This window comes from Polistes fuscatus, unplaced genomic scaffold (assembly GCF_010416935.1).
Source record: "Polistes fuscatus isolate 324 unplaced genomic scaffold, CU_Pfus_HIC Scaffold23, whole genome shotgun sequence".
In the NCBI taxonomy this organism is placed as follows: domain Eukaryota; kingdom Metazoa; phylum Arthropoda; class Insecta; order Hymenoptera; family Vespidae; genus Polistes; species Polistes fuscatus.
The window spans coordinates 1,756,244-1,770,468 of record NW_025113100.1 but is presented as its reverse complement, the minus strand read 5'-3'; the positions used below and the strand labels follow the sequence as shown (position 1 = coordinate 1,770,468).

The window sequence follows — 14,225 nt, the reverse complement described above, 5'->3', positions numbered from 1 at the left end:
TCCCTCTCTCTCCCTCTCTCTCCCTCTCTCTCTCTTGTCAAACCTCGTGCATAGTATAATTGTTATCTGGACACTGATGAATTACGTGCAGGTATATCTATCTCCGTTTGCGTCTCTCTTTCTCTGGTATTAGTCATCGATTCGTTAGATTACCGTCGGACGAATCCCAGTGCTCCGTTCGGATGCAACTTCCGGTTTGTCGCACATTTAGAGATTACCGCATTCCTCGGATTACCTCGAATGGTGCGTGCACTCGTCTGTTACGCACGCTCAACGGAGTCCACACAAATCCGATGGAAAATTTCATCTCCGATCTCGCTGTTAACCACCACCGGGATGCCGATTCTCTCTCTCTCTCTCTCTCTCTACCTACGTTTTCTGTAAAAGTAATTCGAAGCAATCAAAATTCAAAGATTCGTTTAGATTATCTTCCAGATTAAAATCTATTTTTTAAAATATATTCTCCATAAGACGTTATTTATTTTTTTTTCTTCTAATAAAACTTATTCTCAAGATCGAAAATAATGGATTTCTATCCGGTCCACCCCCCTCCCACTATTATACAAATTTTATTTATCTATGAAAAGAAAAAGAAGCGAAGAAAAGGATGCAGATGCAATAATTTTTCGTTTGCTCGCGCTATGGGTCAGATTTTAAATTGCAAGAGCGGGTGAGATGAAAAAAAATGTATAATTATTAGAACCAATTAAGAAAAACAACTGTCTCTGTCTCTCTCCTTGAAGGAAGTTTATCGCAGAAGCGACAGTTAATCTTACATTCTGTGGTGTAGAGTCTCGACGTGTCTAGCTCAGTAAATACATTAGGTTGGGGCAGTTGGCAGTTGTGTGAGTATGCGTGGATCGAAACTGCAGTCAGTGACAAATAGACGACGTATACTGGGTGCACGTGCAACTGTCATTGCTGCAAGTAGTGCGAGTGTGCAGGAGCCAGTAGCCGTCAGTAACATACGCGCTTCGTTCGGAGAAAGGTCACTGCCACCCACATGCATACACATACAAATACCCAGAAACGTTAGGATGCATCATTATTAATCGATTGTCTTTCTTCTCGTTCGATATTTTATTCGATTATATACTTTTTTTTTTATAACGTAATAAACCCCTTGAAGCATCTCTTATCTTACGTCATCGAAAGAATACGAAACTTTTCTTCGATAATAATTATTCGTACAAATTGTGATGTAATCATTTAGAAGAATGATATTATCTGGTGGGACAATCTCTTTTGTCGAAATAAATTCTCGTCTAATTTTGTTCTATCTTTAACTTCATCGATCTGTGCTTGGTTTTATTTTATATATATATATATTTTTTGTTTGTTCTTTTTTGATTGAAACGAAGAGCAAAAGTGCAATCGATAAAAATCACACAATATTCATTTGTCGCGAATAGATGGAAAACGTATAAGAGTGGTTGTAGGTACACGTTCATTATCTCACTTCAACGCTGTTTTCCAGCGTCTCTGCTGATTATATCGCAATCGGACTTTTAATTAGTTGATTGCGACGTCTCTCTCTTTTCGATAATACGCGTGTCTCGTATACGCGAAAGCTAGTGAGAAAATGCGATTACTATTCGGTTGCTTGCTAATTAATTCGAGAATTAATTAATCATCTGAAACGACATCTAGCTTGGAGTAACCTGTGAACAAATATGCTTTGATAGGGGAAACCAATCTAGAAATAAAATATGCGCGATAATAATCAGCTGCGATTTCAAGTATTTATCGATTGTAATACCTTAAACGTTTTACGCCTAAAAAATGGATTTAATTTTTTTTTTTATATATATATATGTGCAAAAGACTCTCGCGTATTTTGCAAGAGGAATTATTTTACGATGAATAATATGATATAAAAAATATTACTGCTATTTCGAAAGCTTATTTTAAAATAAGAAAACAAGAGGGAAAAGATATTAGTTTTTTTTTTCTTTTTAGATAAAAAAATCCCGACATTACTTATTGACCAATCCGATAACGAAACTCTATTCGGATAACTCGAAAGGATAAAAAATGAAAGTAAAAGAAGAGAGAGAAAAGCAAATCATTCTCTTTCGCGCACGTGTTACTCGAACAATCAAAATATTCAGTGTCTATGCCATTACCAATAGAAAGGTTTTGCTGACAAAAACCCATTGTCCTTTCTTATGGGGGATCAAAGGACATTTCTTCTTTTTACTTGATCCCCTATCTTTCTCTTTCTCTCGTCGACGGATGTCATTCTATGGTCATCGATCAAGGGTTCTCTCTCTCTCTCTCTTTCTTTTTCTTTTTCTTTTTCTTTTTTCCCCGAGTTATCTCTTTTTTATTTTCTCCTAGCCCAAACTTTCTTCGAGCCTGTTACCGGCGAAAAGCTTTACAGTTTTATGAGCAGAAAAAGCCATACCTAAATATGAGCAACGTGGACAAATTGATGGGGCAAGCGAATGAACGACAGAGAGAGAGAGAGAGAGAAAATCTAAAGAAAAACTTCTTTTCTCGTTCAGCTAAATTTTTAATACCCTCCATCATCTTTTTTTTTTTCTTTTCGTCTACGTTTCTTCAATAATAAAAACGTTCCTTTACTTTTTTAAGTATTCGAATATCATCTTCCCTTTGTGTGTTTTTCTTTTTCCTTTTGATTTCATTCCGAAAAGACACTTTTTCAACTATTTAATTATTCATTCTGCCATCTCTTTTCTTTAAACTGATAAAAACTTCAACGATCGTCGAACTATTCGCGAAATCCTCCAAAATCTGTCATCCTTCTTTTTTTCCCTCCTTCCGACGAATAAAAAACATTACTTTCTGGATCGTTGATACGAAAAATCCTGACAATTATCCAAAGAGAAAATTTAATTTTCCTTTTTTCTTCGTATGTACACATTGCAAATAATCAAAAGAAATAGTTTGTTCGAAACAATTTGTTCTCGGGGATAGATCTAAGTGAATTATTATAGGTGGTACACTTAATAATGAGTATCCGGCAATAACTTCGATAACTTCTTCCCTTATCGAATTTAATAACTTGGCAAAAAAGTTTTCTTTGACAAGGAGAGTCGAGTCGAGTCGAGTCGAGGGGGTGCCGAGGGAGAATTAAGGGGGGATCGAGTATAGAAACAAGGAGACGATACTAAAAGCTGATATTAAAAGAATTGGGGGATAAAAGTTTGGTTTGTGTCGAACAGATTCGTTCGGAGTCATCTGCTAGAATCCGCATCATCCTAACATAATTGTACATAAAAAACAACAAAAAAAAACTTTCCTCACAGTTCTACCAGGGGGATCGTTATTTCTTTCTTTTGATTTCTTTATTTGATCTCAACTTTTCTCAAATAAATACGTCAATTCGTATTTTCGTTCGTGCGAAATTAATTCAATCGTTAAAACAATTTAACTCTTTACTTTATTATCTTTCTTTTACATTTCGTTTTATTATAATAGAATATTTTTTACTCCTCTATGGGAAGGGGGAGGGGGCCAATCATCCCTCGAATAGATTTCTATGCGAATTCAAAGTTACATGGGGATCCATAGAGGATTAATTTCTATAATAAAAAGACGAAAAACAAAAGAAAATTCTTTTTGGAATGTCAATTGTCTGGAAAATATAACAATGAACATTATTTATCATAGATAATTATAAATTTATTGCAAGAAAATGTCGAGAGATAGATATTAGAGAGAAGAGAAGAGAATAGATGAGAGAATAGAAGAAAAGAGAATGGAATTAACGTCTTTTATCTTAAATTAGGTGAAACATCCTCTTCTCCAACGACTCGAAATTAAACGAACGCGAACAAAGAATATTTTCTCAGCAAGTTAGACTTGGAAAAACGCGAACGAAAAGGAAAAAGATCCCCCGAAAAAAGTTTCCATTGAAAAACTAAAAGGAATGTGTATCCGCGAGTATCGTCAACGTAAAAAGAAGAAGAAAAAAAAAATAAATAAATGAGAAGGAAAAAGAACGTATCCCCCGAAAAAAAGGAATTCTCCTTTCTTTCTACTTTCTTCTTTTCGAGAAAGCACCGGCTTAAATCCTATTCCCTATTTTTATTTTATTTCCTTCTATGTTTCTGTGTTTATTTTCTTTTCCACCCCCACTCGCACCTCCCCCCCCCCTCTCTCTCTCTCTCTCTCTCGTGTAGCTGTTGGAAGAGAAAGACAGGGAATCTCTTTTAATTAGCGCGTAAAAACCAAAGCGCGATACTTTTAATTGGAAACGGCGTGTATCAACTAAGCGGAAAAAAGTGCGACATTCGTTGTCGGTACCCGCTAATGAAGGACTTCTATACCTCGGCACAGGACATTCATTAGGACCACCGGTCCCGTTAGTTTACCGAAGGGAATTTAGCCACTAGCTCTGTCTATCTTCTTTTACTAGCTCGCATCGAAAACGTTCCTTTTCCCTATCAAAAGGTAATACAAGATCATTAAGCTCAAACGTCATTCGAAGTATGCCCTATACTCTTCGGGATATTTAACCCTAAATCAGTAACCCGATCGGTAATGTTCCGACTGGAGAATACACCTCGAAAACTTATGTTAGATATTTTTCCAACAAATCCATTTATAATAACGCGATAACCTACACATGTCTACCTTAATTGCAAAAAAAGAGAGAGAGAGAGAGAGAGAGAGCCAATTTATTTGGCGAATCAATCCAAAGAAAGAAATCATTTTCGCGAAAGACTACAAAAATCTATACGATAATAAAAAGATAAAGTAAATAAAAAAGTATACAAAAGGAGAAATAACTTGGTCCGAATCTTGTAGCACCTTTTCAGGAGTCGGATCGGTCGGTTGGTCGGTTGGTTGGTTGGTTGGTTGGTTGGTTGGTCGATCGATCCAAAGCAAGTCGTTATTGACGCAATGAACGAATGCGGCGAGAAAATGAAAGAGAGAGAGAAGGAGAGAGAGAAAAAGAAATAAAGAAAAAGTGAAGAGAGGGAAAGAAAATCGATCGACGCAGTCGTATTCCGTAGATATACAAGACTTAATGGATTAGCTGCATCCGGGCCGAAGCCAAGAACGTATAGCATAGAATTGTGTACGGTATAGAAAGAGAAAGAGAGAGAGAGAATGATAGAAAACGCATATACAAACGCATAGAAGGACATACATATACATATATACATCCATACATACATATAAAGAGATTCTTGTGTTCCCTACCTACTATAGGTGCATCCTACCTAACGATAAATGGAACGTGGTCAGAGAGTAAACCGGACCTTGGGGTTCTTTCTTTTCTTTACCCCTCAACTTTCTTTCATTCCTTCTATGAACGTTACAAACATTTTCTGTGACGCTTTCTCTACCGATTTCATTCAATGCCGAAACCATTCCAAAGATGTTACGACGTTAAGTTTTAGAATTAGATCTACGTAGCTACGTATGTATGTATGTATGTATGTATTGGACTTTAAATTTCCTATATTACTGTATTCTATTTACATTGATGCATGGAAGAAACTTGATATGCGACATTTTAATAAAAAATCACGTTTCACGCGATCGCGTAGAAATATCGCGAGTTCGTATTTGTTTCTCTGTAAAAATCCTGATGGATACGAATAGTCAAGAGAAGGTAGGGGGTGGGGATACAAAATATAACAAAAATTAATGAAAGCGAAAGCAGGGAAAAAAAAATGAAATTGAAGCGCGATTCAATAAAATGTTTTGAAAGTCGATCGATCAAAAAGTCGCATTAAGTCGTACGTCAAATTTCGGGATAGAACTCGATTAAATTCTAATAACTCGTTTATAGAGGAAAATTATGTAACATCGATATAATTAATTGGATACAAATTTATGCGAATGCGAAAAGTAAAGTTAGATTTTGTAGGTGGCAGTAAATTTAAATGAAAGAGACTTTATAGAGAGTCGAATTGGTGTACGTTAGTTGGTCTCTCATCTCTTTTGAATTCTCTATTAAATTTATGCTACTCGCATAGCTTTCGCAAACCGTATGTGCCGAATCAAGTATATATATATATATAGAGAAAGAGAGAGAGAGAGAGAGAAAGAGCAAGAAAACCCTTCGTGTTCCCTTAATTCGTTCAATCTCTCTTTTGCAAGAGTAATCGTGCAAGATTGGATGGCATTTGCAGATCATAAAGGTTTCACGATAGACAATTATGATAAGAAAGTGGAACACGAGTTTTCTAAGCTAGCAAACTCTTACACCCTTACTAACCTTATCTAAACCTTACAAAATGTGAGAGTATGCGAATCAAGAAGGGTTATTGACTTTTCTATTCTCTGCAATCTAATTGTCTATTTTTTTTTTTGTTCTTTTTCTTTTTTTACCAATAAATATGACACGTAATTATCTTATCTTTTATACGAAAAGATACAAATTGATAGGAATAAAGATCGATAACGCATTAGAAAATTACGCGATATATTTTACTTACTTGACAAAAAATTGTTCGCGGTTACACGGTATAATTCTTTTCAAGCGAAAGATGATACATGTTAACGCCCGTTTATATCATCCTACAACGAAAAGTTACAAATATATGAGTATACACTTTCCTCTCTCTCTCTCTCTCTCTCTCTATCTTTTCCTCTTTCTCGTATAAATAATAAGAAAAGAAATATTACGTTAGAGAAACGTGGTCTAGAAAAAAGCGACGTGTGTAGAATAAGTCGATAAATATTACACGAACGAGATAACTTTTCATTTTATATAACATATATATATATATATATATATTATTATCATCTAAAATATTAAACCTAGCAAATAATTTCATATTAAAAATAAAAATAAGGTGCATTCGTATGAGTTATCGAGTCATTCTGTATAATACAGAATAAATTATATATATATACAAACGCAATACACACGCATAACTAATTCATGCACGAAGCAACCTGCAGTGTAGATATGCAATATAGGTATGCCAACTCCAAAAATATGAACAATCTAAGTCCGTGAATATTCCCATACGTGTATACGTTTACACATATACACGTATAGATCTCTCGCTATCTGTCCGTCGGTGGTCGCTTTATGAATATGTAAAGTCCATCGAATCTCGTTGTCACGAGCAAAATTGTTTACACTCTGCGTCAAATATTGACATCAGCCTTGTAAATTTATTCGACGTTGAAATAATGTATCCTCTCGTTTCCTCTCTCTCTCTCTCTCTCTCTCTCTGTCTGTCTTTCTCCCTAATAAATTCGAACAGACAGAAATTTTGTTCTCGTCTAACGATCGTTATCCTTCTTAAAAATAAAATACGGAAGTTTCGTTATTGATTAACGTTTCAATAACGCCCTACTGATCTGTCAAAAAATATCTCTCGATTTTTTTCTTCTTCTTATTTTTTCCATTTCATTACACCCCACCCCACCCCCCGTTTTTCTTAATTAGCATTATTGATTGGTCATCGTTGTATTTGTTCTCTCTCTCTCTCTTTCTTTTCTATTCTTTTCTTTTCCATACTTTTCCTTTTCCTTTCTTCTTTATTTTCTTTCCTATCTATCATGTACTTTGAGAAATATATTCCTCATTTATTATTATAATAATTATTATTATATTGTTCGAGCGGAAATTTTTTCTAAATTATAATCGCGAACATCGTTTTCTTTTCTATTCTTTTCTTTTCTTTTCTTTTCTTTTCTTTACTTTTTCAATACCGAAATATAATGATGATTATTTTTTTAAATTAATTAAATAATCCATTATACGCTAGGAGAATGTAGTAGGATATTTTTTTACATATTGAACTACGTGCCGCAAGTTATTTTTGGGGACTTCGCGAACTACACATGAAATTAATATGTACACACCTCTCGCGTAACTGAAACTAGTTTTATGCATCTGAAATTGCCTTCGCTACTATCCTCTGGAAAATACACAGAGATTAACTAAAAATGGAAAATTCCTTTAACGCGGATAAACGTTGTAAAAGTAAACACGAAAGGTATCATCATCCTTTCGCATAAATAATATTTTCAACAATTTAGAAAATATGAACCCTTTGAACTGCTCAACCCTTGGATTAAATAATGCACATGCATTTCATTATGCAAAGATAAAAGTACCTACGAGTATAAAGTACAAAAATGTAGTCGTACGTCGTGCGTTAAACTTATGATAAAAATACTAATAATATTATTCGTTCATTTTTTCATCATTTCTATGATCAATGCATTCTAATGATTACACGCATTATTACGATGCAGTTTATTCGTACGCATCTTCGTTGATCGTCGATACGTTAAAATATTAAGCTACAATAGACACGAACGATATTGATATGATAGACAAATTTTCAAAAGATAAATTTAAAGAGCCTCAACATAAGCTGTCAAAAGTACTTCGGTTATGCATATCTCTTGTCTATGTAAGTAGTTAGATGTGTATGTTAAGAATATACGTAATATACGTCGATCGATCATAGGATAATTTTATCGTTCGCAGCCGGTGCGAGGGATGGTGGTGGAAGGAGATATCCCGTGATCGTGTTCGTGCATGGTGAAAGCTACGAGTGGAGCAGCGGCAATCCTTACGACGGTAGCGTCCTGGCGAGTTATGGTGGTGTTGTTGTAGTTACCATAAACTACAGACTAGGAATTCTCGGTAAGTGCTTATTATCCTTGCAAGATATTTACAGAATATATGCCAGCTAATGTATATACTTCATTGCCTTTTTTTTCTTTTTTTTTTTTCTTAAAACGAATGATAAAATATACCCCTTCCTTTTATCTATGCGAAAACTACTCGATCTTCGATCTTCTCCAACGAAAGAATTAACTTATCATGCTGGATACACCATCCATCTTTATTTCAATATCCTTATTCTTATTTTATGGAATTACATAAACTATCTATCCTACCGGATACTACTTTTCTCTTTATTTTTCGTTTGGTTTCTTTTTTTCGAAATCATTTTGTCACTTTGAACAATTTTCTTTTATCTACTTTGCTCGATTTAATTCGTATTTATTTAATACTTCCTCTCTCTCTCTCTCTCTTTTTATTTCTATTTCGAATCTGGGTAGACCTTCTTGTTCTTTTCTACGATAAAATACAAAATGTCTGTCTTGTTTTTATCGATTGACGAAAAAAGAAAAAAAAGAAGTAAGTAGCAGCAACGCGTAGTAGCATCGAAATGTTACCTCAAAGCAATAGCGGTGCAAGACTTTTCTCTTTAGTTGGAAAAGCAGATATCCATCCTGCGTTCTGAACCGTGTTCTGTGCTAGCTAGCTCGCTTAGCGGAAAACTTAAATTGAAAATTTAAGTGAGAAAGCTTCAGCAATTTTTCCTTTCTAGAATAGGGAAGAATGGAAAATAAGACAGTAACGTGCCATGACAGATATGTCGCATGTGGAATATCAAATTGAATGTGACCTATTGTTTTTACATTCCTCCACGCTTGCTAGTTTATACTTTTTTATCTTTTTTTCTTTTTTTTCTTCTTTTTTCTTTGAATTCTCTTTTGCATATAAAAACAATTCAACTTCATCCCTGACGGCTAAAAGAAAACGAAAAGAAATAAAGAATAAAATTTCTTCTAATGCAACCAGCCCTGCTGCCATTTGACTGGTATACGAAAAAAGAAGTATCAGAATTCATCCTATAAACAAATGTGCAAGGAAACGATAAAAACAAAAAAAAGAAAACAAATATGTAAACCGCCACTTGTTAAATTATTTTTCCCTTTGTATCGCAACCGAGAAAAACGAGAGAGAGAGAAAGAGAGAGATCCGTACGCAGCTGATAACTTATAAATTCTGAATAAGTGATCAGCACCAAAAGCGTGTGTATTTTTGTAGAAACACGATCCGTGAGATCTGAGATAAACGGGAATATAGAAGCGTTATTGAACGAAACAATATTGAGATTTGAAGTATTTCTTATATTTCTACGAAAAGTTTCCTTGCATTTCACCGAGAAAATTCTAACCCACGAGAAAATACGATTTTTCTTTCTATGCAATAATAATAACAATAATAATAATACATCTGTTCAACGATTTGAAATAAATGTAACCTATGATACTTTTTGTAATCGTATTTCAGTACTCTAATAAAAATGTTCAATCAAAAACAATTGTTACAAAATCTTGACGGATTAAGATTGAAACGCATCGGTTACAATAATTATCATAATCGTCGTCGTTCAAACGTATATAAATATTTGAATTGGTATTCGCGAAAATGATTAATAATATTCTTCGGTATTTGATTGTAATTTAAATGCAATATCATTTAACCAAGGTAACTAATAATTTTCTGACAATTGTGCAATGTTAATTCATGGTGATTTAACTGTGGGATGATGGTAAAGAGGTTACCGAGCTACGAATACGCTTATACGAAGTGGACTAACCGTAAGCCGGTTTGTTTTGATTACAGGCTTTCTAAATGCCAACACAGATTCGCACTTACGGTCGCCGGCAAATTACGGGCTAATGGATCAAATCGCAGCGTTACACTGGGTACAGGAGAACATAGGCTATTTTGGGGGTGATCCTGGAAACGTGACGTTAGTGGGCCACGGTACCGGTGCTGCCTGCGTCAATTTTCTCATGACTAGTCAGGCCGTACCTGACGGTAAGTAATTAAAAAACCTGTTCCTATCATTTGCATTTTCTTTATCTCGTAACTTGGAGGGGGAAGCTCAATCGATTTATCAAATCGATATACACCCCTCGAGTTTTCATTAATCTCTTAACGATTGTTTCCTATCGTTTGATACGTCGATTAAACCAATATATCTAACTTTAATTGTAATAAATGAAATCTGTATAGAAAATCGAATGATCTATTTTGAATCCTTTGTGCGACATATAATTAAAAATACTTCAGAGTATCCAACATAAATTATTATAGAAATCCTAGATTTTCCGTAATTATTATTAAAAGGAGAAATGTGAAAATGTTAATGGCGTATCATCGATCGTAATTATTGTAATGGTGTTATGAATATTAGTGCCTCGGAGACTCGTCGAATCGTTCGAAGCCAACGAATATCGGTTAGCACGCAAATGTAATACGAATAATTAAAAGCAACTATGTGTATGTGTGTCATTCTATCGATGATATATTGGTGTACGTGTGAACGAATCGATAGTGTATATCGGTATCCTGCGTAAGCAATTCTCGCTAAAAACCGACGGATGGGCCATTAACAGACAATTTATTCTTTCGATCTATAGTATACGATCCATACGCTTTTTAACGTTCGCAACAATGTCCACGAAGCACTCGTTCTTAATCGACATTCGCGTGCATTAACCGATATTGAACTACAAAATTCTGCATTAATTCGCGAAAAAAAAACAGACAAAAAAAAACGAAAAAATAAACATATCTACAAATTTGTCTTTAATAATAATAATTAGCGTCAAAATCTATACGTCTAGTATACAGGGTGAGTTGTTATTCGTCAAACTAAATAACGCAAGTTCTTGATTCTTCATTGACTTTTGTCGGCACATGTTTTGTTTCGAGATATTTCGTTGTCTCAGATTGAATAAAACTTACCCCGTTTACGTATCGTGCGTCTTTTCATCGCGGATAATATAATGACTCGATGTATCTAGAAAAAACGACGAACATACTTTGAAAAATGGTTATAATACATATTTTTCTAACGCACACACAAACAGGACTCCTTTTTCATCGCGGAGTTTTGATGTCAGGTAGCGCACTCTCGCCCTGGGCGCTGGTAAGAGGGGCTGCTAATTACGCTATGCAAGTTGCCAAACATCTGAATTGCTCGTCGGTGAGTAGCTCTCACTTGCATTTTTAATAGATACCAGAAAAAGAAAACGAACTTTGTTTTTTTCCTCTTTTTCCTCCCCCTTTTTTTAAATATCGCGAAAAACAATTTTCACGATATTGCGATGGGAAATACCTGAAAAAAGAAACGTTCGATAACAATTATCATTATCGATTAACGACTGGACAAAAAATAAATAAATCAAAATCTTATTTCGTTTTTTGATTTTGTCACCAATTTCTACGTGTTTATATTCATTGTTTTAAAATAATATATCCTATACGTATGTAGATATTATATGCATAACGGTACGCTAAAATAGTTTGAATTAGTTGAGTAGACCGTGGGTGACCCTTTCCTTATACGATCACGATCGGTGAAATTCAGTTAGTATCCGAACGCCACAGTGCCGATTGACTTTAATTCGAGTGTACGCAAATGAATTGCTTTAACGCCGTCTCGGTAATTGCCTCTGGAAATCCAGCTTGACGTAGACGAAGGTTTGCCGCAATCGAATGTCGGCATAGTCCGCCATTCGCACACCAAATTCTATCTCGATGACGATCTCTCATCGCACCCTATCTCTCTCTCTCTCTCTCTCTCGTATTTCGTAAAAATAAACTTCCAACTTTTCACTCAGAAATCTTTCGGACGGATGAGTCAAATCATTAAAGTTATAAAAAAAAAAAACACGCCGATGTTCAGTTTCCTTTTTCTTTTGCTCACTTTGCTAATCGCCCACACAGAATATTCGAGCATCCTTTTTTTTCCTCAGCGGAAAAATATATCTCTGAACGCGGTCATCCCTTATGCACGAGCAACGTTCGTTTCCTTCGCGTAAATAACTTCTCCTTCCGGTCAGAAAACAGCCAAACTCGAAGTTGGAGAAAATTTTTCTCGAATTCTGAGGGCCAATATTTGGCAGTCTCTTGGAAATTACGCTAGCGTACTTACTTTTCACCTAGGTGTATACCTTCCTTGTTGCTTCCTTACAAAGATTTACAAAGCCTCGGTAGTACTCCGGGTTTCGAGTCTATCTTTTTTTACTTGTTTTGTTTTTTCTCTCTTTTTCGTCGCCCTAGTTTCAACATTTTTGTTCATCGACGCACACTCGGTACTTTCTCTGCACCAGTAGCGGATTAACCGGCCACGTAAAGCCCCGAAGGGAACCCGAAGGTCTGCGAATTTCTTTTCATTTCTTTTCGTTCGAAGAAAAATTACGCGTTTTGTTCTTTTTTCTTTTTTTTTTTGTAATATAAATTTAGTTCGTACGTCGCGATAGAAAATTTTTCTTCGCTTCTCTTTTTTTTTTCCGTTAACAACTTATTGAGAACATTTTTGAGAGAACTTTTTCTATCTAATTTGAGTTTTGAAGGGCCCCGTAATTTTTATCGCTCGTGGCCAACACTTTGACTTGATTCGCCGCTGCTCTAGATACACACACACACACACACACACAACGATGACACAGATTTTCAACGTCGAGTCTGAACTGTTGTAAGCTCGTGAGAATCGGAGAGATGTGAGTAATTAATTTAAAAAGAAAGAAAGAAAGAAAAAAAGATACAGGAACGTTGAAATAGAAAGTAATCTAAAGAAAAAGAAATCATTTTTTATCAGCTATAACGAAAATATATCTCGATTCTAAAAAAAAAAGGGCTTAAATTCTTTTATTTAATATATTTTTATTCATTTATTTATTTTCTACGAATGATATTATTTCTCACGATTTCGAGATCATCCCTCGAAGATCAAAATGATCAAGAGTAAGTTGTTAAAAAATAATTGAAAGTACATATACATTTTAAGATATTTCTCGAAACCATTTTTATCGGAAAAAATTGTTAAAATTGTCGGATATCGGGAAAGAAAGGTAATCCATATTTACAACAATTTAAAAAACAAAATATTTATAAATTATTCAATGATATTTTATCGATTGAAAATTATTAACGAGAAAGAAATTGAACGTTATTTTTCTATCTTTCTTTCTTTCTTTCTATCTTTCTTTTTTTCTTTGTTCTTTTTATAAAAGCTACGTACGAATTTAAGCTCGTCCTAAATTTCGTTCGGCGTCCATCATCGCGGCGGAAAGTTTTTTTACGAAAAACAAATGGAGAAAAAAAAAAAGAAAATAAAAAAAGGAAGAGAGAGAGAGAGAGAGAGAAAAAAAATTGCATAAAAAGCGATGTGTGTCCTTTCCGACTGAAAAAGTTTGATAAAAAAAAAGAGAAATCCTTTCCGACAGGTTGCTGGTGATCCACAAGCGCTTTTACGATGTCTCAGGGACGTACCGTTGAACACTTTGATATCAGTCCCGGTGAAGGGTCTGGAATTTGCCCCAGCCTTTGGCCCAAGCATAGACGGCGTTGTCATCGATCCAGGTGATCCCGAGGATCAAGACTTCACTTTACAAGTGGATACGATAAACACTCTGAACAATATTTTATTGAGAAAAGATGTCATAGCAAAGCTTTCAAG

The 14,225-nt window shown here is 34.8% G+C and overlaps 1 protein-coding gene across 2 annotated transcripts in view; it reads left to right on the top strand.

The window, feature by feature from the left end:
- LOC122518141 (neuroligin-4, Y-linked) overlaps positions 1–14,225 on the top strand; it is a 178,804-nt gene that overhangs the window by 156,210 nt on the left and 8,369 nt on the right. The window contains exons 1-5 of one of the 2 annotated variants that reach the window (XM_043636881.1): positions 8,327–8,360; positions 8,438–8,596; positions 10,376–10,573; positions 11,632–11,747; positions 13,993–14,225. In XM_043636881.1, coding sequence (XP_043492816.1) covers positions 8,342–8,360; positions 8,438–8,596; positions 10,376–10,573; positions 11,632–11,747; positions 13,993–14,225 — 725 coding nt within the window. In that variant the 5' untranslated portion in view covers positions 8,327–8,341. Of the gene's footprint in view, positions 1–8,326; positions 8,361–8,437; positions 8,597–10,375; positions 10,574–11,631; positions 11,748–13,992 lie in introns of those variants that run through there. The other variant, XM_043636880.1, reaches the window with a different exon arrangement.